The sequence below is a fragment of the Camelina sativa genome, chromosome 6 (assembly GCF_030686135.1).
Source record: "Camelina sativa cultivar CO46 ecotype springtype chromosome 6, ASM3068613v1".
NCBI classification, from domain to species: Eukaryota; Viridiplantae; Streptophyta; class Magnoliopsida; order Brassicales; family Brassicaceae; genus Camelina; species Camelina sativa.
The window spans coordinates 291,507-317,218 of record NC_141885.1 but is presented as its reverse complement, the minus strand read 5'-3'; the positions used below and the strand labels follow the sequence as shown (position 1 = coordinate 317,218).

General features: G+C 38.7%; 5 protein-coding genes and 1 pseudogene across 11 annotated transcripts; 5 read left to right on the top strand and 1 right to left on the bottom strand.

The window, feature by feature from the left end:
* The first annotated feature begins 660 nt into the window (after positions 1 to 660).
* On the top strand, positions 661 to 3,413 carry LOC104789892 (actin-interacting protein 1-1). Its single transcript, XM_010515547.3, has 6 exons — positions 661 to 1,264; positions 1,439 to 1,600; positions 1,723 to 1,909; positions 1,980 to 2,405; positions 2,519 to 2,932; positions 3,022 to 3,413. The coding sequence occupies exons 1-6, from the start codon at positions 873 to 875 to the stop codon at positions 3,277 to 3,279; spliced, it is 1,839 nt and encodes a 612-aa protein (XP_010513849.2). The 5' UTR covers positions 661 to 872; the 3' UTR covers positions 3,280 to 3,413.
* An 88-nt stretch (positions 3,414 to 3,501) lies between these two features.
* On the top strand, positions 3,502 to 7,549 carry LOC104789891 (ABC transporter G family member 7). Of its 3 annotated transcripts, none has more exons than XM_010515545.3 (12): positions 3,502 to 3,995; positions 4,170 to 4,360; positions 4,441 to 4,591; positions 4,679 to 4,811; positions 4,893 to 5,094; positions 5,211 to 5,487; positions 5,727 to 5,858; positions 5,972 to 6,192; positions 6,381 to 6,593; positions 6,690 to 6,774; positions 6,856 to 7,159; positions 7,342 to 7,549. In XM_010515545.3, exons 1-12 carry the CDS (start codon positions 3,585 to 3,587, stop codon positions 7,350 to 7,352), a joined length of 2,331 nt encoding a protein of 776 aa, XP_010513847.2. In that variant the 5' UTR covers positions 3,502 to 3,584; the 3' UTR covers positions 7,353 to 7,549. The 3 variants fall into 3 exon arrangements, with proteins under 3 accessions (XP_010513847.2, XP_010513846.2, XP_087311715.1); XM_010515544.3 differs by having other exon boundaries at positions 3,510 to 3,995; positions 7,339 to 7,549; XM_087455589.1 differs by lacking the exon at positions 7,342 to 7,549 and having other exon boundaries at positions 3,510 to 3,995; positions 6,856 to 7,311.
* Positions 7,550 to 9,786: 2,237 nt separating this feature from the next.
* LOC104789890 (uncharacterized) lies at positions 9,787 to 10,645 on the top strand. Its single transcript, XM_010515543.3, has one exon. It carries the CDS (start codon positions 9,963 to 9,965, stop codon positions 10,431 to 10,433), a length of 471 nt encoding a protein of 156 aa, XP_010513845.1. The 5' UTR covers positions 9,787 to 9,962; the 3' UTR covers positions 10,434 to 10,645.
* Positions 10,646 to 10,719: 74 nt separating this feature from the next.
* On the top strand, positions 10,720 to 12,718 carry LOC104779436 (putative ribose-5-phosphate isomerase 2 pseudogene; annotated as a pseudogene). The gene has a single exon (XR_015560202.1). The product of XR_015560202.1 is annotated as a putative ribose-5-phosphate isomerase 2 pseudogene (transcript).
* Positions 12,719 to 19,539: 6,821 nt separating this feature from the next.
* On the top strand, positions 19,540 to 21,770 carry LOC104789888 (uncharacterized). 3 transcript variants are annotated; one of them, XM_010515540.3, is made up of 6 exons: positions 19,540 to 19,836; positions 20,445 to 20,764; positions 20,841 to 20,912; positions 21,019 to 21,219; positions 21,304 to 21,384; positions 21,459 to 21,770. In XM_010515540.3, the coding sequence occupies exons 2-6, from the start codon at positions 20,519 to 20,521 to the stop codon at positions 21,636 to 21,638; spliced, it is 780 nt and encodes a 259-aa protein (XP_010513842.1). In that variant the 5' UTR covers positions 19,540 to 19,836; positions 20,445 to 20,518; the 3' UTR covers positions 21,639 to 21,770. The 3 variants fall into 3 exon arrangements, with proteins under 3 accessions (XP_010513842.1, XP_010513841.1, XP_010513840.1); XM_010515539.3 differs by having other exon boundaries at positions 19,686 to 19,947; XM_010515538.3 differs by having other exon boundaries at positions 19,786 to 20,131.
* On the bottom strand, positions 21,670 to 25,149 carry LOC104789889 (sulfhydryl oxidase 2). Of its 2 annotated transcripts, none has more exons than XM_010515542.3 (12): positions 24,689 to 25,149; positions 24,324 to 24,348; positions 24,149 to 24,241; positions 23,861 to 24,042; positions 23,630 to 23,699; positions 23,464 to 23,532; positions 23,294 to 23,370; positions 23,061 to 23,202; positions 22,937 to 22,977; positions 22,710 to 22,856; positions 22,191 to 22,616; positions 21,670 to 22,104 (listed from the first exon to the last, which is right to left on the bottom strand). In XM_010515542.3, exons 1-12 carry the CDS (start codon positions 24,877 to 24,879, stop codon positions 22,083 to 22,085), a joined length of 1,485 nt encoding a protein of 494 aa, XP_010513844.1. In that variant the 5' UTR covers positions 24,880 to 25,149; the 3' UTR covers positions 21,670 to 22,082. The 2 variants fall into 2 exon arrangements, with proteins under 2 accessions (XP_010513844.1, XP_087311706.1); XM_087455580.1 differs by having other exon boundaries at positions 23,861 to 24,047; positions 24,689 to 25,064.
* Between the last annotated feature and the right edge of the window lie 563 nt (positions 25,150 to 25,712).

Here is a 25,712-nt window from a genome sequence, read left to right as displayed (position 1 = left end):
ACTCTAGGACCTACACCGCAATCATTGAGGAGATTAAAGTAATCATAAAGAGCCGTCTGGAGCCTTTTTCAAGGATTCAGCGAGCAGGAAGCATTCTCAGTCTTCAAGGCAATTCGCTTCTCATCACGTGGTTTGCCACTTTTCAGAACTAATAGTAGGGGCTCTGGTTGTTGGTGGTCTGTATTTTTTTCTTTTTCTGGTGATGTTTGTAGGGAAGATCCGCTTGGATCCGTTAAGGTGGCAGCATCAGGTTGGTTTTTGTACAACAGGAGAAAGTTTGTTTTTTCATGTTGGGTCTGTGGCCTTTTTGAACTTTGGTATTGTAATTTGTTATTCTAATGGAAAGTATATTATTAAAAAAAAAAAATCTTTAATTTCAGAATGGATCAAGTTTTCTACAACTGTTTAAAAGAGTTCCACTTGCTCCAGAAATAACCATGATTCATTCATTCTTCACACCATGATTCATTCTTCGCACAACTGTTTGAAAGATTTCCACTTGCTTCGGAATCGCAAGTGGCGATGGAGTTCCTCGGTTGTATACTAAAAATTAGCGTTTTTAGTTAATTTTTAAAGGGATTTAAACAGACTGATCCGTTTATTAAATGGGTTTTCACAGGCCCGTTTAATAGATTGGTTGGGATTAATAAATGGGTTTTCACAGGCCCGTTACAATATCATTTCGGATTCCATATTGGGTAAGCTCTCTCTCTCTCACTCTCTCTCTCTCTCCTTCCGCCATTTGAGACAGAATCGTTCAAAATCCTCAATCCTTAATTTCCGCCATTGCTTTTTCTTTCTCCTAAACTCTCTCAAGAAGAAGAAATGACGCACGCATTCCCTTGTCCTCCCTCTCTTCTACCAATTCGACGATGGCGAAATTGCTCGAGACCTTCCCTTGCGTTCCCTCCACCGAACGAGGCCGGGGTATTCTTATCTCCGGCGACCCCAAATCCGACTCCATTCTCTACTGCAACGGCCGCTCTGTCTTCATTCGTAGCCTCCGCCAACCTCAAGACGTACAGGTTTACGGAGAACACGGCTATGCCGTTACCGTCGCTCGCTACTCTCCCAACGGCGAGTGGATCGCTTCCGCTGATGTCGCTGGTACGGTTCGCGTTTGGGGAACGCACAACGGTTTCGTGTTGAAGAACGAGTTCAGAGTCCTCGCTGGTCGAATCGATGACCTCCAATGGTCCTTCGATGGGCTTCGCATTGTCGCTTCCGGCGATGGAAAGGGCAAATCGCTTGTTCGATCTTTCGCGTGAGTTCTTCTTCTTCCCTGATTTTGAGATTCAATTACGAATTGTATGCGTTTCCTTGGAAATTTGGCTAGTTAGGTTCCATTAGGTTTCTGAGATTGGATTAGCTGGAAAATTCTGGAACTATTTATAGAGGAGGCTTGATCAGTTTGCGTTTGTGGTATATATATGTATAGATGGGACTCAGGGAATACAATGGGAGATTTTGATGGCCATTCTCGTAGGGTTCTTAGTTGTGCCTTTAAGCCAACGCGACCTTTCAGAATCGCCACATGCGGGGAAGACTTCTTGGTTAACTTTTACGACGGTCCACCTTTTAAGTTTCACTCTTCCCACAGGCAGGACATTTCTTTTCCTCAGTCTTATCTTATTATGTGTATATATATATGTATGTCTCTCGGATATTCAACTCTATGTTTGTATTCTTGACTAATTGTAATAATACATCTGTGCTTCACAGGGAGCATTCCAACTTCGTCAACTGCATCAGATATTCACCTGACGGTACTAAATTCATTACTGTAAGCTCCGACAAGAAGGGTATGATTTACGATGGCAAGACTGGAGATAAAATTGGAGAATTGGCCTCCGAAGATGGCCACAAAGGCAGCATCTACGCTGTTAGCTGGAGCCCCGACAGCAAACGGGTAATGTTGTCAATGTGTTTTTTGCCAAACTCTATTTGCAATTTTACTGACATTGATGAGTTTTTTTTAGGTGCTCACTGTCTCTGCTGATAAGTCTGCCAAGGTATGGGAGGTAGCTGAAGACGGAACTGTTGGCTCTGTGATTAAGACATTGACGTTCATGGAATCTGGTGGAGCAGAAGACATGCTTGTGGGATGTCTTTGGCAGAACGATCATCTCATTACAGTGTCTCTTGGCGGTACCATGTCCTTGTACTCTGCTGATGATATGGATAAGCCTCCCTTGCTCTTTTCTGGACATATAAAGAACGTCACATCTCTGGCTATTCTCGGGACAAACCAGAAGGCGATTCTGTCTTGCAGCTATGATGGTCTCATTGTTAAATGGTTACAAGGGGTTGGGTACAGTTGCAAGCTGCAAATGAAAGATAACACCAAAATCAAGCGCTTAGCGGCTACTGAATCTGGCCTTCTCTTATCCGGGTTTGATAACAAGGTAAAAAAAAAGTTCTGATCTCAAAATGCATGTCTTTCTTCAATGGGATTTAAGTTTGGATCGTTGTTGAAGTCGGTTACATCATCGAGTATGACTTCTTCAATTCTTGACAGGTGTGGAGAATTCCTTTAACTGACAACGAATTTGGAGCTGCAGAACATGTAGATATAGGCCATCAGCCTTTGGACATAAGCATAGCCGTTGATTCACCTGAATCAACAGCACTAGTGTCGTTTGATTCTGGAGTTGCATTGCTCAATGGTCTGAGCATTTTGAGCAAGATCGATCTTGGTTTTGCGGTAGCAGCCTCTGTGATCTCACCTGATGGGAGAGAAGCGATAGTAGGAGGGCAAGACGGGAAGTTACACATTTACTCAGTCTCAGGGGACAACAGCCTCAAAGAAGAAGCAGTGCTGGAGAAGCACAGGGGTGCTTTGACAGTGATACGTTACTCTCCTGACTTAACAATGTTTGCTTCTGGTGACGCCAACCGCGAAGCTGTAGTTTGGAATCGCGAGACCAAACAGGTGACGGGATTAGAGGCGTTCTCGTGTCTCTTATATGTTTAATTATACGCACACTAATCTGGTAGTGCGGCGGTGTTTTGGATTTGCAGGTGAAGCTAAACAACATGTTGTTCCACACGGCTCGTATAAACTGCTTGGCATGGTCACCAAACAACAGGATGGTCGCCACTGGGTCCATAGACACTTGCGTGATTGTATACGAAGTGGACAAGCCAGCTTCGAGTCGCATAACTGCAAGAAACGCTCATCTTGGCGGAGTGAACGCAGTTGGCTTCGTCGATGAATGCACAGTAGCAAGTTCCGGGGAAGATGCTGCAGTTCGTTTATGGCAGATCGAGCCTCAATGACCCAAACCAGAGTTGTTGTCATAAGCTTTTTTTAACCATCCTTGAAAAATTGTCGTAGTCTCTATCTATTTTTTTTTACTGTGGTTTGTTTGTATTTTTAATTTTAAGCTTTTATTAAGTATCTTATCATGAAATACACACGTGTCTAAACTCTAGCGAATCGCAATGGTCAGTCAACCCACTCCGTCGTGCTGATTAGTCTAAATTTTTACATTAAACGACGCCAAGTCAAGGGACAAATGGTAATTTTAATTAAGGGGAAATTAAAGTTTAAACAAAGGTTAAATAATTAAGGGGAAGAGATAATGTTTGTTTTGGAGCCTAGCCTTTGCCTTGGTTGGTTCTTACTTGTTACTACTTTGCTTCGTACGGGCGTTGAAGCTTTACCTCACCGGAGGTTCCAAGGAGAAGACGACACTACACTGATACAGCGAAACAAATTACATATTATGGCGCCTTTTGGCGGGAAATCCATAGTCGACGCGGTTTCTGGCATCGGAGGGAACGGAGTTGGCCGGGCTCTGGCCGCGGTGGCCGCCGCTCTCTTGGTCCGCCTCTTCGCTGGACCTGGCATCGCCCTCCTACCTGAAAACGAAGCTGACGACGATTACGCTGAGACGGAGGACGGTGGTGATCCTTCTCCAGGTAAAATTCGCCCGGTGACAATCCGTTGGAGGAACATCACCTGCTCTCTCTCCGATAAGTCCTCCAAATCGGTGAGCACATTTCTTCCTCCTCGGTTTTTTTTTGCATGTTTCGAAAACGCGCTGATATGAGTCTTTCGAACTCTTGCAATTTGAACATGATGTATATCAATTTGAACTCTTGCAGTTTTGATCTTTTAGCTGAATCATACTTGCTTTGATTACTACTATGTGACTCTCTCTCAGGTGCGGTTCTTGTTGAAAAATGTCTCTGGAGAAGCAAAACCAGGGAGGTTGCTAGCGATTATGGGTCCTTCTGGATCTGGGAAGACAACATTGCTCAATGTTCTTGCTGGACAGCTTGGTTCATCACCACGTTTGCATTTGTCTGGTCTCTTGGAGGTCAATGGCAAATCCAGCTCTAGCAGGGCTTATAAGTACGTCTTTTGAGTTTTACACGTCCAATATCTTTGTTAAGTCTGATCTTTTTTTTTGACGGAGCTTCTTGCAATTGCAGGCTTGCCTTTGTGAGACAGGAGGATCTCTTTTTTTCGCAGTTGACTGTCAGGGAAACACTTTCTTTCGCAACCGAGCTTCAGCTTCCGGAGATCTCTTCTTCTGACGAAAGGGACGAGTACGTGAACAACCTCCTGCTCAAACTTGGTCTGGTGAGGTTTTACTCATCTCTGCATATTTTTTTTTTGGATAATCTTGGAATTTTGTTTCTTGATTATTCTTTGTTTCTCTCCAAAAAGGTCAGCTGTGCAGATTCATGTGTTGGCGATGCAAAAGTCCGTGGGATCAGCGGTGGAGAAAAGAAGCGGCTGTCACTTGCGTGTGAATTGATCGCTAGTCCCTCTGTCATATTTGCTGATGAACCCACAACTGGTAGATGCCTGCTCTGTCTGATTCTAATCATTTTGATGGTTTGGTTTTAAAACTGATGCATATATTCTATGTGGTCTTCAGGGCTTGACGCCTTCCAGGCTGAGAAAGTGATGGAGACATTGCAAAAGCTTGCACAGGATGGACACACTGTCATCTGCTCCATACACCAGCCTAGAGGTTCCGTGTACGCTAAATTTGACGACATTGTGTTACTTACAGAAGGAGCTTTAGTCTATGCTGGCCCTGCAGGGAAGGAACCTCTGTCATATTTCGGGAACTTCGGGTTGTTTTTCTGAACATTCCTCCTTATATATCACATGTCAACATTAAGCAAGTGCTTTAGGATTGTCATCTAAAAAGGATTGTCATCTAAAAACTGTTCTTCTGATCCTTGAGCAGGTTCCTTTGCCCCGAGCACGTAAACCCTGCTGAGTTTCTTGCCGATCTTATATCAGTTGACTATAGTTCTTCAGAGAGTGTCTACTCTTCGCAGAAGAGAGTACATGCTCTTGTTGATGCGTTCTCTCAGCGTTCATCATCGGTTCTTTATGCCACTCCCCTCGGCATTAAAGATGAAACAAAGAACAGCATGAAACCTCGCAGAAAAGCCATTGTTGAGAGAAAAGATGGTTGGTGGAGGCAGTTTTTCTTGCTGCTTAAGCGTGCATGGATGCAGGTATGCTCCTATCTATGCATGATTAAAGAAATCTTTTTATAACATGTTTACGGATTGAAAATTTTTCTCTAGAGTTCAAAGAAATATCGACTTACGAATCGGAAGTAGTAAGAATGAAGAAAGACTCTTAAAAATAGATATCTGGGAGAATCTTGGAATTGTCTACTGTCATGTTTGAATTGTAATTACTATCATAACTTGACAGTTTTTCTGATTGATTTCTTCATATGAATCCATAGGCTTCTCGAGATGGGCCAACAAACCAAGTCCGTGCAAGAATGTCTGTTGCATCTGCTCTGATATTTGGGTCCGTTTTCTGGAGAATGGGGAAGTCTCAGACGTCAATTCAGGACAGAATGGGTTTGCTTCAGGTCTAGCACATTTTTCTTTTGCTATATACATCTCTCTTATTTGTGTTGTTTGAAGCAATATTTAGTAAGCGTAGCTTTTATATATACTAAGCAATGATATCTGTATACTTCAGGTTGCTGCAATAAACACGGCAATGGCAGCTCTCACAAAGACAGTTGGTGTCTTTCCTAAAGAGCGTGCCATTGTGGATAGAGAACGGTCCAAAGGGTCTTATTCTTTAGGCCCTTACCTGCTCTCCAAGACAATAGCTGAGATTCCCATTGGAGCTGCATTTCCTTTGATGTTTGGTGCTGTACTATACCCCATGGCTCGCCTAAACCCCGCTTTGTCAAGGTAATTCCTATGATTTTATCTTTTGCTATTCCTGTGGCCAGGTGGTAATTGTCATTCACAGTCTTTCACCTGCATGGGCACTGATAAGCCATTCTTGAGTTTTCTCCGTGTACTTGACCAACCAATGAACTCCATTGAGAGATGTATGACATGACAGCAATGTCCTTAACAAACAATTTTCTTGGCAGATTTGGAAAGTTTTGTGGGATAGTGACTGTGGAGTCTTTTGCTGCTTCTGCAATGGGTCTAACTGTTGGAGCTATGGTTCCAAGCACAGAAGCTGCAATGGCTGTGGGACCATCTCTCATGACAGTATTCATCGTGTTTGGAGGTTACTATGTCAATGCAGACAACACCCCAATCATCTTCCGTTGGATTCCTCGGGCTTCATTGATCAGATGGTGAATCACCTGAACTCAAATTACCATACAGAAATGATAACCTCTCGCGTATATATCTACTCTCTTTACTCTTAGCATCCATTCCTCTTTGTTCAGGGCCTTCCAGGGACTCTCCATCAACGAATTCAGCGGCCTCAAGTTCGATCATCAGAACTCATTTGACGTCCAAACTGGAGAACAGGTAACAACGAGTTTATATCAATTAAACCCTATTCATTGTCCCTTGTCTTTGAGTTCATCGGAGTTTACATGTTTGCTGCAGGCACTAGAAAGACTGTCGTTTGGAGGAAGACAGATAAGGGAGACGATAGCAGCTCAAAGCCGGATTCTGATGTTCTGGTATAGCGCCACGTACCTTCTCCTCGAGAAAAACAAGCCAAAGTATCAAAAGCTTGAGCTTCTTCTTAACAATGGAGATACTGAGAATTCAAGAGTGCAGCTGGATGAAGCAGAGGTTGATCAAGGTGAGGAGGAGCCTGAAGATGATCTCAAGCAGCCACTTGACGAGCAAAGTAAAACATCGGACTCAGATGAGCTTGACGAAATCCGTCCCTTTGTCCTTGAAGGTTTGTAAATTTGTAGTTGCCTACTAATAAATCATTGAAAAGAACATACTAAGAACAACAGGCATAACTAAAAAGGTGAAAGAAAGATCAATGTACACATACCACACATTCGTGATAGCTTATTACAGTTAGTAAATTGAGCATTGTGGTGATTATATGGATTCATCTCCATTCTCCAGCAGGTAGCAAGTGAGAGAGAATAAAGGGATTTGAATAAAAGAGTTGCTCCTCTTACCTCTCTATGCCTTAAACCCAATGTAAGACCCATCTCCATTTCTTTAGGCTTCTTCAAATCTCTTGTTCTTCTATCCACAATAAATATTAAAAAAGAAAACAAGGTTTTGACACTAATATTCATAATTTAGTAGTATCGATTTTAGGTGAAGAAAAGGTCCATTGCGGTGACTTTCAAACAAAACAAAAAAAACTGTGAAGAAGGAAAGAACATAGTATATACTACTATGTCTGAAACATTGAACATTGGCTGAAAATTCAAATTCGATACTGGTAACGTCAGGACCGACGTCTGAAGATTCTGATTCAACCAAATTCAACTTAATGATTTATTTTGATTATATTCATAACCGAATTAATTCACTAACTAAAGAATTGAATTAAGATAATAATATATAAGAAGCCGCCCATTGGGAGAAAGTCAAACACCCATCTGATTCATGATGAGTGGACGTGGCGTCCGGTCCAAGCATTCTCGTACCCTTTACGTTGCCAACAAATATGTATATATTGTTTTTAACAAACTAAAGAAGACCAAAACGAAAGCTTAAGGTTACAAAGTGCTGCATTAATTATGAATTTTGGAGAAGACAAATAGAAGCTTCGACTTGTGTACTAATAAAACATCCAATATTAAAGAAGTAAGCGCAGGATTGAAAAGTAGGGCACCGACTTGTACGCCTTTTCAGGTGCAATTACATAAACAAATGGGAAAAAGGTCAAATCTGTTATAAAGAAATAGATATAATATTCTAGATTCTAAAGAGTTATACTCATTCTGTTTCATAATATAAGATGTTTTAGAGATTTTTGTTGTTTCATAATATATGATGTTTTTAAGTTTCTATATAACTTTTAGATTAGTTTAGTATTTTATATTATGCAGTCTTATTTATAATTGATTGAACTTTTTTAAAGTAATCATTTTTTAATAATATGCGTGTTTTACTCAAAACATCTTATATTTTGAAACGGAGTGGGTATTTTTTAGATTAATATGGTCGTAGGAAAGAGTCGCTATATGCATTTTTGGGGTACAAACATCAATTCATCATGTGCTATTATTTGTTAATGGAGAGGGGTTCTCTTCTCAATTTCACATCACTTTCCTATTCCCGTGTCTCCCAATCCAACAAGCTATCATCAAATCAAGCTAACGTACCGTATGAATTTTCACAATGCATATCAATTGTACAAACCTTGTCAATGCATCGTCATCACTCATCACCACCTTTCCTTTATCATTAGCATATTTTATTTGATTGCACATTACTTCATATACACGATCTAAATTCTAAATTATCGAAGGAGAGTGTACAGATTAAATCTAAAATTTGAAGTGTCTCAATTCCGAGAGCGGGGATGGATATATATCATTCACTCCTACTGGTAACCATTAGAATAACAAAAGGAAAAGAAATAGAAAGAAGAATGCGAAATAAAATAAACAGTTTTTGAAAAATGAAAATAAAATCTGCAGAGAAAGAACAAAATAGTAAATGATAACCAAACAATAAAATATTTTTAAAATATATTAAATTTTAAATAAATTAAATTTCAATGATAATATTAATATTTTTAATGTATATATAATAAATTTTACATTTGATTTTTAAAATAAAATTTGTAAATTAAATTTTAGATATATCATATTAAATATTAACATACAATAAAATTTTAAGAGTAATTTAAATTTGTTTTACTATTCATATAGTTTTCAAATAGAGCCTTAAGATTAGTTTAACATAAAATTCCTATCAAAAATATTTTTTCTGTTAATACATTGAAAAAATATGAAAGTTTTTATATTACAAAATTGAAATTTTATTAGTAAACATATTTTTATTTATTTTAAAATCATAAAACGAATTTTAATATCAATTTTAGCGAGGACCATTTTTGTTCTATTGTTTTTTATTTTTTGAAGAATATGGAGAAAAAAATATTACTTTCAAATGGTAAAAAAATTGTGGAATAGAGAGGAATGTGATATTTCTCCCCGTTATTTTCCTAAATTTTGGTCACCAATTGAAGCCATAGTATATCAATTACAAATCAACATTTTCGAGCTGGATCGGAGCAGAAAAATGAGAATACAAAACAAGAAACGAACAAGGATGGAATGGAAACACAGCCAAATAAAACATACATAAAAGCAGAATCGAATCAAAAGATAATATAACACAAGTTGGTTGATTTAAATTTGATGGTGACTAGTAAGAAAAACGTGTAATGTAAGCAGATTTTAGTAGCATCACCGAAATGGCGAAATCCAAATGATACGAAAATGAAAATGACGTGAAGGAGAAGGCAGGCAAGTGGTTCCAATTAATCAAATTGAGGGATGGCAACGCGCTTAATCATAAATCATATACAACCCCACACCACTTTTATTTTATTTTTTATTAATGGATGTACTTTACTATATATTTTTTTTGTTAATATAAATGGTTTAATTATTGTTATCTAAATGATTCGGTTATAAATACCATTTCCAACTGTCCATCATCTTCTCCAACAAACAACACATTCCAATCAAAATCATATAACACAACAATCAATCTGACAAATGGAGGCTACACTGCTTTCTTCGCTAGCTTCGGTTTCACCACTCCGTTTCCACCCATTGGTGTTATCATCATCACGGAGAACCACCACTTCCAATAAGAAGATGAGCGTCTCTGCTGGGGCATCTTCAGGAAAAGACCATTACTACTACGGAGGAGGGAGGTTGGTGGACGAGAACATGATCGTTCTTAGGAAACGCATACACGAGACGAAGATGGTTGAGCGTAACTACGAGCCTCCTTCTCACTGGATGGATTGGGAGAAGCGTTTCTACAGCAGCTACGACTCTGTTATCTGCGACTCCGTTGGTCTCCTTCAGAGCTTCCTCATGAACTCCCGCCCCACCGTAGCCATCGCAACGCTGCTCATCCTCCTCGTCAGCGTTCCCGTTTCCTCCACCGCCATCGCGTTTCGCCTTCTTGACCTCCTTCAGTGGCTTCTCGCCGCCGCTACATCTGCCAGCGTGGCCTGATATTTGATTATGTTAAATATTACTTGCTTAATTAGTAAACCAACCCATATTCTTTGATTATTTATCTGATGTTTTTCTCTACATTAGCTTAAGCCTTAAGATATGTGTACAGAGCTCGTTTATTTATTCTTTCATGTGATTTTGTAATTTTCTTGATATGTAACTATATGTCATTTAATGAATGCGATCGTAATAAAATATTTGTTGACGAAGTTAGTGGACTTTCTATTTTTGTTGGTCCAATGTAATAATTTTGTTGGTAATTTCATTTTCTAATTGGTTTTATTATTTTTCCCCCTAAAAGAAGGCGAGTGGACGATAGAACGGCGACCCTGGTCGCTCCTTTTTGGTCCAAAGAACTACTGCGTGACCTGTGACCATGTATATATAATCTTAACTTAATAGATGCTGACTGTATATTAATAGTAATCTAATCTAAAATGGTACTAGTATTTAATCATCCCACTCCAATATTAAATATTTCGATTGATGAACAACGTTGTCCCAATGTTTTTCCTCTTGTTCAAAAAATTGACCCGTCAATCTCCGCCGTCACGCTGTTTGATTTTATAGCTCCATCATACTTAAAAACGTTAATTCTATTAATCTAAGCAACTTTACTAATTTAGGCCAGGGTGCGTGTGTGTGCGTCAAAAGAGTTCGAAATGGGAAAGGGATTTTGGAAATAAAGCTACAAAATCCGAAAGATTCGGGTCTGTCCTGCCCTCATTAATAACTAGGACCTCGAGAAAGACAAGTGTGCGTGTGTGTCTTTTATGGTATTCGTTTGTTCTTCTCTCTCTCTCTCTTCTCCCCCACCCACAAAGGCACAAACCCTAAACCCTATCTTCTTCTTCTTCAGTCATATATCTTCTTCACTTTAATTTATCTTTTCTCCGCCACCACACAAAACCACATTCTTCTTCTTTGCATATTTCTCACGCTATTATTTTATTTCTTCATCTCTATCTTTATACGCACACACTCCATTCATTCGACCTTGCATTATTCATCTTCCTTCAATCCCTAAATTTCTCTATCAAAAAAAAAATCAAACCTTTCTCTCCCAATTCTGCTTCTCCATTTCCTTTCTTCTTTCTGCAAAATCCATCCGAAGAGGGTTTCTTTTCTTTCGAATGGCGCTTGCGTATGATCCTCTCTTCATTTCCTCCTCCGACAAATCTTTGTCCGCCATCGATGTTGCCTCACCGCCACACCCCATGGTTTTGACCCAAGACGAGCTCAAACGTATCGCCGCTTACAAGGCCGTCGAGTTCGTCCAATCCGGCATGGTCCTCGGCCTCGGTACCGGCTCCACCGCCAAACACGCCGTCGACCGCATCGGCGAGCTTCTCCGCCATGGCAAGCTCGACAACATCGTTGGTATACCGACGTCTAAGAAGACCCAGGAGCAGGCTCTGTCTCTCGGCATCCCTCTCTCTGATCTCGACGCACACCCCGTCATTGATCTCTCCATCGACGGCGCCGACGAGGTCGACCCTTTTCTCAACCTCGTCAAAGGCAGAGGAGGCTCTCTGCTTCGGGAGAAGATGATCGAAGGAGCTTCCAAGAAGTTCGTGGTGATCGTGGACGAGTCCAAGATGGTGAAGCACATTGGTGGGAGCAAGCTTGCTCTCCCCGTGGAGGTTGTGCCCTTCTGCTGGAAATTCACGTCGGAGAAGCTGCGGAACCTGCTGGAAGGGTACGGTTGTGAAGCCAATCTCAGATTGGGGGAGAAAGGTAAACCCTTTGTGACGGACAATGGGAATTACATAGTGGATATGCGCTTGGAGGAGGACATGGGTGATTTGGGAGCAGTGAGTGATGCGATTCTGAGGCTCCCTGGAGTTGTGGAGCATGGAATGTTTCTGGATATGGCTTCCACTGTTATCATTGCAGGTGAGCTTGGTGTTAAGATCAAGCACAAACACACCACCTCCTCTTGATTTTGTGTGTTTGGAGGGTAATTTAGGATTTATTAAAAGAGGACTGGTATGGGAGAGACGGATCTAGAGTATCAATCATGGTTCTTGTATTATTGATTTAGATAGGTTTGGAGGATGTCACTGTGAGTGTGAGGAGGGATGATGATTATTATTCACACAGTTTTGGATGCATTGACTATTCACAATTGACATCATTATCATCAATCTTTGTGAACGGCATTTTGTTGCTTCATTGCCCTTTTGGGTTTGAATGCTTCTCTTTCTTAAGTACTGTTGTTGGGCTTTGCTTTGATTCATAGGCTCGCTACTGTATTTTCAATGAAAAGCCTTAAACTACAATCACATGTTGGGTTTGAATCCATAGATTAAAAAAAACAGACAATCACTCACCCTAGTTTTTGCAACAAAGTAGACAGATTACACAGCTACTATATTTTTTTTCACAAGAGCAATAATACTCGACGCAATGGTTGGGCTATGAAGTTGAGAAGGTAACAAAGGATTATCATTTTAATTGGTTTTGGTGAAGTATTGGTTGGCCTAGAAAATCAAATACTATCTATGGGACACTTGCAAAAATAGACTACAAACTTGAGTCAATTGCAATGTTAGACCCCTTTTTTTCTCTCCCCAACATTTGTCACTTTCTTTCTATTAAATCCTTGTTCATTCATTGTATTTACAAAAATGACATTATTTTTGATTTATTTGAATTTCTTGCGAAAATGTTTATTACATTCATATCCTCATCTTTTTCTTTTATTTATGGTTGTACCACCGCCATCAATTTTCCAACAACCATGAACAACCAAATTTAAAGTTCTTAATGCTTCAACAACCTGAATTTGTAAGCTTAAATAACAGTCAATGCTAAGAGAACTTCATTTTCTTCCATCTCCTCTCCATTTTAATCCTAGAAAACATTTATCTTGTTATATATCATGATTCTTGGATAGTGATTAAGTTGGCGCTGGGTTTCTTCCGTGGTGACTTAAGACGACGTCCTTGGTGTTTGACATTGCGAACAACCACCGTCAGGTTATTTTCCGGTAGATTTCGTGATTTTCCTTGTGTTTTTGTTGAAATTAGACTTCATTTGTTAGTCGAACCATCATAATATAATGTAAAGTCTATTATTTGGTCAGTTTTGCAATTTAAAGTTTATCCAGTTTCGAGCCCGTATACTAAAATGTTAGTCTCCTTAATTTCATTTGGAAACAAAAAAATATGTCTTAGACTGCATTATAATAACCAGTGTAGACTGCAATCGAAATTAACTTTTTGAAACTTTCAAAGAAGTATACTTTTTTTTATGTTTTGAATTGCATAACTGACCCAAAAATTAACAAAGGAAGACAACAAAAGAAGTCAACAATAATAGTAGACTTCAAAAGGTGTCTGCTTTATTAAACTGTAATTGCAAAAATAGACCACAAGTAATAGACTTCACAAGTAGTCTCTGTATAGAGACTTGTTTATGTATACAATGTTGACATCAACATGAAGTCCTCAGAATTTGAAAACCAATTTGCAACAAGTTGGTGAATAATTTTAAAGATTTTCTTGTTGTACTCTTTGACATATGATGTACTGAGTACATGGAGTCTCTGTTGGTGGTAATATGCTTTGTTCCAGGATGCACATGGAGGGTCGTAGCCACTGTGAAGAATGATCCAAACACTTTTTGGGTCACCAAATATCTGAACGTGCATATATGTTCTATTGTGGACCGCGTAGCTAACCGTAAGCGTTGCACCTCAAAATATATTGGGAGGCTTTTCATCGACCGTGTAGGAATAGTGGATGGTGTTGTTCCACAACATATCAAAGATTCAATGAGGACAATGTTCGGCATGATGTTAGATTACACCACTTCGTATAGGGCTTTACAATATGCGCAAGAATATGTGAGAGGAAGCGCGGAAGATGGATATTCGAAGTTGCCTTACTGTATTCGGAAAATAGAGCAGTCAAACCCGGGCAGTGTCGTTGACCTTGTTGTTGATGACGAGAATAGGTTTAAGTATCTTTTCATATCTTTCGATGCTTCAATCCGTGGTTTCAATTACGTTAGGCGAGTTATTGTGGTTGATGGGACCCATCTCACTGGCAAGTATGAAGGTGTACTGTTAATCGCTTGTGCACAGGATGTGTACACCATCTCTAATTTAACTTCAATCAGATGTCTATTAAGCTTTCGATGTATGTTATTGTTTCAAGTCTACTTTCGTTGTACCCTTTCGATATCTCTAAATTCGTTGTACTCTTTCGCTATCTATACATTCGTTGTACCCTCTCAATTTCCACTCAATCTATTGCATCTTCTTATTCAATAACAAGATAATAAGTTGGTTCACGAGCTATGGCCGGAGAGAGTTCCAGTAAGCGTAAGAGAAGCAGTTTCGATTTTGAGTGGGAAGAGGAAGTAATCGATGCCATGAAAGAAGCGTTTGAGAGGACGAGAGTCATGGTTGAAGAAGAGACGAAGGATCGCTTCAAAGCAATTCTTCGTATGATGAGAGATCACATGAAGAAGAAGGAAAAGGCCACCGCCCTTGTGCATCAAGTGGATCTGATCAACGCTCAACTATCTCAACTGAATCAAATATTGGGTCAACAACTTCTCGACTTTGACGCAGAACACAAGAGGTTAGAGGAGATGAAAGAGGTTGCAGAAGCTGATGTCAAACAGTGTAAGGTGCCTCCTCCTATTGATTGGGGCAAACTTGATGTCCGTCTCGACGATTAGTTGCATCACCCAAACTCCTATTGGTATTTAATTTTTTATTTTCTACCTATTTCTATTTTTCTAGTTGTCAATTCCACATTTCTACATGAATAATGAATATATATTTCTATTTCTATTGGTCAACTCTACATGTCCATTGTTTTCAATATCCATTAGAAGTATATAAGTTAACTTCAGTAATATGTCTACTTGGCTTTCGTTGTACGCTATTGCTTAGTGGAGACTACAAGTTATTAATATTTAAATATTAACTAATGAGGACCAGACAAGTATAAAAATAAACAGAGGCGACCAAAAAAAAAGGAAAAAAAAAAAAGAAGAAACATTTCCGGTTCTCTCCTCTTTCTCTCTCTTTTTTATATGTAACCACTTTCTCTCTCTTTTTGTATTATTTTATTAATTTTTACTAAGATTTGAAAATAACACATTCCCCTATAAATTTAGAAAGCTATCATATTTTATATTATTTTACTTTGCTTCTCGGTTTCGACAACAGTGTAGAGTGAGTATCGTAGGGATAGCAGGTAAAAAAGCACTTTGCTGGCATTTATTGAAACTTTGTAGATTTCTCGGCATTAGGTCCGACAACATAAGGATGAAGCACTGTTTTACATTATATTAATAAAAAGATCCCACAATATAGATAGCACCTTATCATCAGAGTTAACCATAAAATTTAACTACCAAAATGAAATTCTAATTCGATTGAACAACAATATTCCTTCGAAGTCTATAAGTTAACTTCATAAAGATATCTACTATGATACGCTATTGTTTAACAGAGACTATAAATAATTAATATTTTAATAACTAACTAATGAGGAACAGACAAATGTACAATTATAAGGATGAACCACTGTTTTAGTGAAAATAGATAGTTACGAATAGAAGAATGGTAATTTCGTTTACATAGAGGTTAATAAGGAGGATCCCACAAAAGAAACAAAACATCATCCTAATAATTCATACATAAGTCATACAAATTTAGAAAGAAACAAGTTCTTAGTTAGTCTCGAATTGGGGGAGGATCATATAGCCCAAAATCCTCGAATTGGGGGAGAAACAAGTTCTTAGTTAGTCTCTTCTCCTTTCGTGAAAAACCTCCGGGGAAATTTTAGATTGTTCGCCTCCTCCATTCTGCAAAATAAGATTATGTTTGGTGTGGTTTTGAGATATAAGAAAGACAAAAATGATTAGTCTACAATTGAATTGAAAAGGAAGTCTACAATCGATTTGAAAGAAGCTAACCTTCAGTTTAATCGAATATGAAACGACGGCGAAGACGTTAAGATGAAGCGGCGGGGTTGGATAATACAGAAACGTTAAGCTTAGGAAGTCAAAAAAAACAATCTGAAAGATAGAGATTCAAGTTTAACACAAAAGTAAAGGGAAAATCAATTGTTAGTGATAAGCGAAATAGATAAGCGGAAGAGGAAAGTTAACAAGAAAATGAAGACGGAATTAGAGATAACAATATTGTTATCTGAGTTTTTAGGTTGTATAAAATAGTAATAATTATAATAATCCCGGTTTTATAAAATCAAAACCGTTTTACTCGAAACAGTATCAGAAAATTGTAAAGAACCCGTTTAAAACCGGATCCCGTTTATTGGTAAACCAATTCTCGCTTATCGGTTTCTTAAACAAATATAATATTACCGCCAACTAACGTCAAATTAATTTATACCTTGTAATGATTATGTTTACGACTTCTCTGGCAGACTTCTCCACGAGAAATTGAACCGTCTACAAGCCCATCAAATCAAATTAATACATGTCAGATCTAGTAGACTTCTCAAGGAGACTTCTTCCTGGGAAACTGAAACATACTTTAACCTGCAAATCTATCTAATCAACCAAATTAATACATGTATGATCTAGTAGACTTCTAAAGGAGACTTCTTCCTGGGGAACTGACTTTAACCTGCAAATCTATCTAATCAACCAAATTAATACATGTTCAATCTAGTAGACTTCTCAAGGAGACTTCTTCCTGGGAAACTGAAACATACTTTAACCTGCAAATCTATCTAATCAACCAAATTAATACATCTTAGACTTCGATGAACCCGTTTCTATGATATATGTTCACTTAACTGTGATGAACCCGTTTATTTGCAAATCTATCTAATCAACCAAATTAATACATCGTTAACTTTGATGAAGTTCAATATAAATTTTCTAATAATTACCCAACCGTGAATAGAACTCTATACTTATAATTATATTTAAAACAAAGTGATATAGAGAAAGTTTCTATTATTACCCAATCCGTGAACAATCTCCAATTCCTCGTGGTTGTGATGATTTATATTGACCATTCCAATGAAACTGAAAGATTAATATCACTTTGTTGGTACGGTCCGTGAACAGTTACCAAATTCTCTGTCGTGAGGATGAAATTTTTTAAGAGAAAAGAGATGAGAGAGGATGGATACTTTTTTTGGTTGCAGTTTTAAAATAATCTCAAGACCCACTATTTGGGTTATATATATGAGACGAAGCGGTTGCAATGAACAGTTACATATAAATAATTAATTAGTAAGGCAAATCGTCGCCTCGAAGAAAACCAATATGCAGACTTCAACGTGTGACTTCTTTACACAGATTAAGTAGTAGACTTCATAATCTTAATTTCCGACAATATGTAAACAGTTATCAACTGAATTGAAATCAACGAAGTAATCTAACTATTACAAAAACTGAAGCAAGTTCACAGATTACAGACATAAATACGCCATTCAAACAAACAGACACGATGAAGAAAGGTTCACAGATTTTAGAACTTAATTGAAAGATCTACGAAACCAAAACCAATGAGATTAATACCACGATGAATATTATACCGGTGATTAAGACATTCTCGACCACCCCCCTTACACGCCGAACTGACAGACGTAATTCTTTCATCAGGTCTTTCACCTTGTCTAGCTCCTGCTGAACCCACAACATTTCATCATTTTCCAGGATGGCTGTTATAGAATCCCTTTGGTCAGCAAGTCCACCTCTGATTGCCTGAAGTTCTTGCATAATAGCCTCATCCCACCATTTCATAATATGGTCATCTCCATCCTATACAATAGAAATAAATAAACCATGAGAATATTATATACTCAAATAATAACAACAATTAATCCACCAGACAATCTAAAAACCTCATGGTTATTGCATCCAATGAATATTCTTCCAGGATTGTCGGCTGTGGTGGAACATTTCATAACGGTTTCCCTTCCGCATAAACATTTGTCAGGATTTCCAACTGTTAGGCCAAGAAAGTTTACTTATGGTGGACCTTCACTCCATACTTGCAAAGAACTAGAAGATGGCTGAGTGTAGCTGTGTAACCCCATATATGTGTGCAAAATGAACAAAAAACGATGAGAACATATATATTTACGAACAAAAATATTTACAGCGTCACAAAAGCAAATCGCCGACGATAAACCAAAAAACACTTATCTGAGATGTTCTTGAGATTCGAAAAGAGAAGTCTGAGAATCTGAATTTCCGAGAACACAATTTCGGAAATTTTGGAGAGAGAAATTTCGGAGAGAGAGATCACGTAAGAAACTAGGTTTGACCTATAGAAAGAAGTATATATATCTTTAAATTATCCGGTTAGGTTAAAAACAAGGAATCGGTACAATTTCGGTTAGGTTCAGCTAATGGTTTGGTTAAATTATCGGTATTAATATAATATTAATATGATATTAATAATTGATGGCATAACAAAGTCGACCACGAAAATTCCACAGAGAAGTCTACTTAAGCAAAACCCTAAATCATATAATTTTAACATAATCAGTGTTTCCTCTCTTAATGTGAATCGTTTATAGGTAAATTTATTTTGTTACAATGCAGGAAGTCTATATGGTTAATATTTGGTCAATAGGTTTATCAAATTATTTTTTATAGATTTTTTAATTAAAATTTAAACTATAATTAAAGAGTAGACCTACCGTTATGTCTTCACGTATACTCAATTTGTAATCTACCTTATATAAATCTATTGCAGACTTTCTCCGGGTTGCATCTGTCATTTCGGCTTGTGTTTTTTGTTTGGTCGTAAGAGAGTCAACTGTAATTTCAGTACCCTTAGTGGTTATGTTTCTCAAATATCCAATATGAAATCTATTATTGTATTCAATGCCAAATAAAGATATACAAAATGCAATTATCCCATCCATAATTGGTTTTGGTGTTGTTATTTGGTTAGTTTATCTACCTGTCAAATGATGCCACAACTCATTCCACGGTGACACGGTTCACAAACGTAACACTGACACGTGTGGTGCAGTTCATGAAAAATAAACAAAACTAACAAAATTTGTTGGAGAGAACCAATCCAACAAATTTGGTGGCTTTTTGTAAATTATATATATTGTTTAAGGTATTCTTATGTTGTTTTCTTGGCCTAGCTACTTTTCTTGAGTCCTTTGCCACGTGTATGTGTATCCATGTACTACTACTACATACGGATACGTTTCCAAAATGATAATGATATTTTTTTCTTTTGGGGGTATGGTATAATAGGGTAAACTAACAATCATAAGATTCGAGAATCTATTACTCCATCTCTTTGCTTCATCTGTAAACACACACAACTTTATCTTTGATGCCCCTCTCTAAATCTAAACCTGACTGAGAATAATTCGGAAATCAGAGAGAAAGAAAGGAAGCTTTTGTGAAGGCTTTAGCGTCAGGAAAGGTGAAATTAAAAAAAAAAAAAAAAAAATACGATTCTCGTCTTTTAAGTCTCCTTTTTCTTCGCTTTTCCACTTCTTCTTTTCTTCTTTTCAGACAATAACAGAACAAAACGGTACAACAACCATCCTTTGCTCTTTTCCTCCCTGTCCTAAAATTTGGCTCTGCCTCTCGCTTCTTTCTCTGTTTTTGGTTTACTTTTTTATCTTAGCTTTCTAGCTATTATTATTTTGTCTCCTAAGTACTGTTTCGTATAAGCGTATTCTTGATTCATTCGAAAGCTTCTTTAATTTTTGGGGGTAAAATTCAGATCCCTTGGCGTCCTTCTTGTTCCTTGATTTTTTTAACTTTTTATTTTCCATGTTTATATAGTCTCGAGTAAACCGTTTCGATAAACTTTTGCAGCTTTTGTGTTCTGGTAACCAAACTAGCTTTTGATTTAGCTTTACCTTAACCACCATGGCTGGCAGAAAACTGTTTGCTTCCATCTAAATGTTTATCTTCATTAATGAGCAGCTTCTAATTTAATCCACATGTTCATGTTGCGTACGGAATCTCCTTTAGCATTGAATGCAAATGCTGACCCCTAACCCCATTATTTTCTATTCGCAGCTAAAAAAAAGATATAAGAGTTGTTTCTTCAGCTGCAAGTTTCTTTCTATACCGTGATAATAGAGAGAGGCAACATGGGAGATCACTTCGTGCTGCTGGTGGATCGGTTGATAACAGAATCCACCATCGAGGCTGCCATTCAGAGAAGGAACCGTATGTTGCAAGCTAATACACCCGTCGAGGAATGTACGGTCCTCGATGAGAAAACGCTTGAGAAGCTGCGTAACGGTGATCTGTCAATGGCGCAGTGCAGGATATGTCACGACGAGGACTTGGATTCAAGCATGGAGACTCCTTGTTCTTGCAGCGGCAGCTTGAAGGTAATCAGAGAAACGTTCCCCAGTTAAGAGAACATAGGTCTGATTAGATGATCCATGTTGTTGTTGTTGTTGGCAGTATGCGCATCGGAGGTGCGTGCAGAGATGGTGTAACGAGAAAGGTGATACCAACTGCGAGATTTGCCATCAGGTTTGTCTCCTCCTTCTCATTGTCCCTCTCTCTCTCTCTCTCTTTCTCTTTTCCTTCTGAACGCAGTAGTCTCATCTGATCATATATGTATGATTTATTTGTTCAGGAATTCAAGCCGGATTATACAGCACCGCCTCCGTTGCTAGAGTTGGGTCATGTTCCTCTCCATTTCAGGGGAAACTGGGGAATCTCTCAACGGGAGCATCGTTTCATCACAGTTGTACCTGCTGATTCCACTTTTATCGACCAACAATATCCTCTTTCTTCCACCACAAGCTTTATCTGCTGCCGTTCCCTTGTCCTCATTGTACGGACAACCACACTCTCTTTCTACCCCCCACCAAACCAACACTTTGACGTCTTTACTCATGTTTATGTTTGTAATCTGCAGTTCATGGCTCTTCTCATTCTCCGACATACTCTCCCTCTAGTCCTCACCGGATCAAACCTCCATGTCTTCCCTTTGTTCACGGTGAGTGTATCACTCTCACAACAGATTCAAGGGGAGTAAATAGGTGAGCCCTAATTGATTACTTTGGTTTTTAGTTGTTGTTTCTAAGAGTACTCGGAATCATGCTACCCATCTATGTCGTCACCAAAGCAGTCGCTACCTGCCGCCGCCATTCTCAGACCTCAGACACCTCTTACTCCGAAGATTCATCGGATGATGAAACAGAATCATGGCGCCTGCCTCAAACGCAATCTTACATTATAGGCGTGCGATAAGCACCATTATTTTCTTTCACACACACACAAAAGTCAAACGTCACTGTAAATATAATTTCTGGTTTATACATGTAAAATGTTGGATTGGTTTAACAGATTGAAAAAAGAAAAGAAAAGTATCTCATTGGCAAAGCTCCCTTCTCTGGTGTTTTCCAGATCTGCAATGCAGATGCAGATAGACAAAGACTCATCTTGAATTTCTTACACAACAATAGTCCGATACAAACACTATAAAGACTCCTATAAAAGATCCCAACGTTCACAAGTGTCTCTGTGTGTGTGTATCCCAAAATTCAAGAGAAGAATCTGGACTATCTTTCAAAATCAGAGACAAAAGTTACAAGGAAACGACCTGCAGCAAGCGAATTCCGGATCCCAACTCCAAACAAGAACCCTTTTGTTTGTTCTCTGTAAGTTATGAAAACATCAAGAGCTTTCTGTAGTTTAGTTCCAGCTTCTCCTCGGCCTGAAAAGAAAAGGTGGCCACAATTGGTAAGAAACACAGGAGTTGGTAGCTACCACTAGATTTATATAGATAGATGGAAGTAATACTTGCGATTCTTCTGCTGTGTCCTCCAGTAACAGGCAAGCGCCCCAAATGCACAGCTGGCGATGGCTATTGCCAATGCAGCTCCAATCGGCACAACCAGAGCGTTGGTGGCTACTGTCAAGTCTTCAGTGGCTGGAACAGTCTCTTCGTTGCTCCCGATGACACTCTTTTCCTTGTAAAGGGAGACGAGCTTAGGCCCATAGTAGTTCTTCAAAAAATTGTAGACATGGTCGTGGTCCCACTCTATGCTTTTACTTGAGAGATAGCACAATGGGCAGAGCTCCTTTGGTGGCCATATGATCTTGGGGAACTTGGGGTCACCTGTACCAAGAGAAGCTTCGTCCTTCATGAGCCTCTCGTTGACCTTGTTGTGTGTGCTCCACACCCACAAGACGAAATCACGTGCCTTTTTGAAAGGGGTTTTGACACTATCCATGAAACGCATGCATAAATGTGGCTTAGACGTTTAGTTGAGCAAATACCACGATTATTCGAGCTATGAGTTGTGTTTTTATTGTTACCTCAAACACATGTCGTTGAAATGCAGGCGGCATTCATCACACATGAAGAAGTTGTTGACGAAATCGCATATTGCCGTGAATGCAAATTGACTTTCTCCATCCTCAACCCTCACGGAAAGTGAATGCATCAGAACCCATAATCCACAGCTACAATCAAGCATTTACGGAACACTTCATATACTAGAGGGGAAAATGGATTGAAGGATCACGGTAACAAACTACAGTACCTGAATCCACGAGTATCGTTCTTGCTGCCACGGCAAAACATCTACCAAATAAGATATTAGGATAATCAGATCTCTAATGTGGATATACAGGAAAACAGTAATAGAGTTGGTAGCTAGCACTCACGTAGTATCCACGTGGAACATCCTTTCCACAAATAGGGAAATTTCCCAGGGTATCCTTCCCTCCAGATTTTTCATAAGAGCAATTTCCAGAAGGGCATAAATCATCATAGTTCACTAGAATTTCTGCAGCTCCTTTCCGACACCTATAGAATATCATTTCACAATTAGTGTAGAAAAAGAGAGTAACCATCGAAATGCTTGTGACGGCATTAGAGTGATGAGACTTTAGTTTACCTCCTGGAAAGATGATGTGCTGCTAGAAGCTGAATAAATCTTATAAATGAAGCACTTGTTTCAGATGACTTAATGGCCTGTAGATGTCACGAAACTACTTATTCATTGACAAAACTGATCGAAAGGAAGAAGGTAATATACATACACAATAATCATACAAATTTCTCTACCTTCTGCAGTAAAATGATATCAAAAGCTTCTGCGGTTGCTTCCTCAACGTCATACACAGCCTGAGAAATCTGTGGCAAATCAACACCCGGAATATCTTAAAGCTGTTTAATCTTAAAAGAAATGCTAATAATCTCAGTAAAACTAAGCAGAGATCAGTCTCGAAACCTGGTTGTAGTCGGTATGATTCGACAGGGCATGTTCGTTTTCGAAATTCTGATCATCCAAGGCATAAGAACTGCAAAATATGGAGAGAAAAAAAACAGAGATAAGCCGGATGTGATTTTGGCAAACTAGCTCAGGAAAATTATAGATACACTTAAAAGCTGGAAAAAAGTTCAGATATACAGTTGAAGCCAAAGCCGAAGATAAAAAGTCCAGGGCATTCATGGCACAAACCTGTCTATCTGCTTGTTAATCCAGTTGAGCAAACGGTCAGCTGTGCGGCCGTCATCAATAACAAGGATCTCGCTTTTATCCTTTTGAGGTTCCCAAGTGGCAGAGACAAACTTTGTAGGAGGACCCCAAAAGAGCATTGGATAATGAGAAACAGAGAACTTGTCACAGAGCTTGGTATTCGTCTGTGCTGCCAGGGAAGTCATCATATGGTGACGGACTTAGCATCAGAAAACAGTGAAGCAACAACATAGATGAACTTAATTTAGAACCGACCCATGAAGTAAGTACCTTCAATGCACAATCAACTCTGGTCATCAAAACGATTCCGGGATGTATTGCGTCTGGTCCATTGAAGAGCCTTGCGACCTTCTCGTAATGAGGCTGCAGAGTATAAAAAGGGTTGGTTTTATGGAATGTCAATTAAAACAGGTAGAAGAACCAAAGATGAGGCTTATGTTGTTACCTTGTAGTTTCTACAGGCAGGACACCTAGAAATAATAAAGTGAAACGATACACAGATCAGTATACGTCAAAAACTAGTACTGTGGAAAAAAAAAAGAAAAGCATTTGCTAATCATCTATTAGCAAATGATTAGAAAGAAGCATCACGAATAGTAAGGAAGGAGGACCATAATGTTAAAAACTCTTAATTTCTGATAAGAACACTTGCAACGCTACTAGATCCAGCAGCACCAAACTTTTAGGTAGAACAAAAAGTGCAAAAGAACCCCCACCAACCAAACCCAAAACTGGAGATTTTTTTTTTTTAATTTCAAAGCAATCCAATTTTAATAATAAAATGGTCTGCGGGATTAGGGGAGAACTGACCAGTGAGCGAAGAATTCGACGACGGCATACTTGGCGGGGGTGTCTTTAAGAACTGAATCGAAGTTGGAAGTGTTCAATTCAACAGCTCTGTCTTTTTGATCGGCGATTTCCCGGAGAATCAAGCGCGAGCCAGGGGTGGAAGACGCGGCGATTACAAGGCCGAAGAACAAAAGCAGATGCACCAAAGACATCAAATCGAATCGAAGCGTCCTATCGAGAGAAGACGAACCCCTCCTCTGAGATTTCAAAGTTTTTAAAAATCTTTTCTTTTTTTTTGGTTTTCTCTTCTCAACAAAAAGGAGGAAGCGAAGAAGATCTACAGAAGAAAGCTTCTTCCCCCCTCTTCCATTGAGAGAAACGAAGCGCTTTGTGATATAGAAGCTCTGCAACGACGTCGCACTCTGTGATATAGAAGCTCTAGAAGCCCATTACTAATACACTTTTCATAATGGGCTTTATTCATTTAATTATTTTGGGTCCTATTGGGCTATTTATCAATACAGTATCACCTAAAAACTTGATCATATTGTAATATTATAATCGAATGTTTTTATTTTCTTTTGTGTATTAGTATTAAACTCATAATTTTGTGGTGGACCTTGGCAGCCAGGCAAAAAGAAGACTATAATTAGGTGGTCATGTGCACATCCCTCTAATAGTAAATAAATAATAAAGGCTACTTAACTGATAAAACTAGCCGGCTATTGGAGAATGCCGCAGATCCACTTGCACTATATAGTACAAACTCCTATTTTAAAAATCGGTCTAGGCAGCCGTGTAATCGCCGGTTATACGCTAGGTAGCTCTCTGCCGCCGCGATTTAAATCCAATCAGCCAAAAAATCGGAAAAAAAAAATTGAAGTTTTTGATGTTCTAACTATGATTTTTGTTGTAGATCTATCATGTAAAAGCTAAAACTATAAGAATAACAAAGTAGAATGAAGAATAATTGCCAAAAAAATGAAAACCCAGCTTAAATGAGGGTTTTCAGATCGATATCAATGAGGAAGTAGATGAGGACATT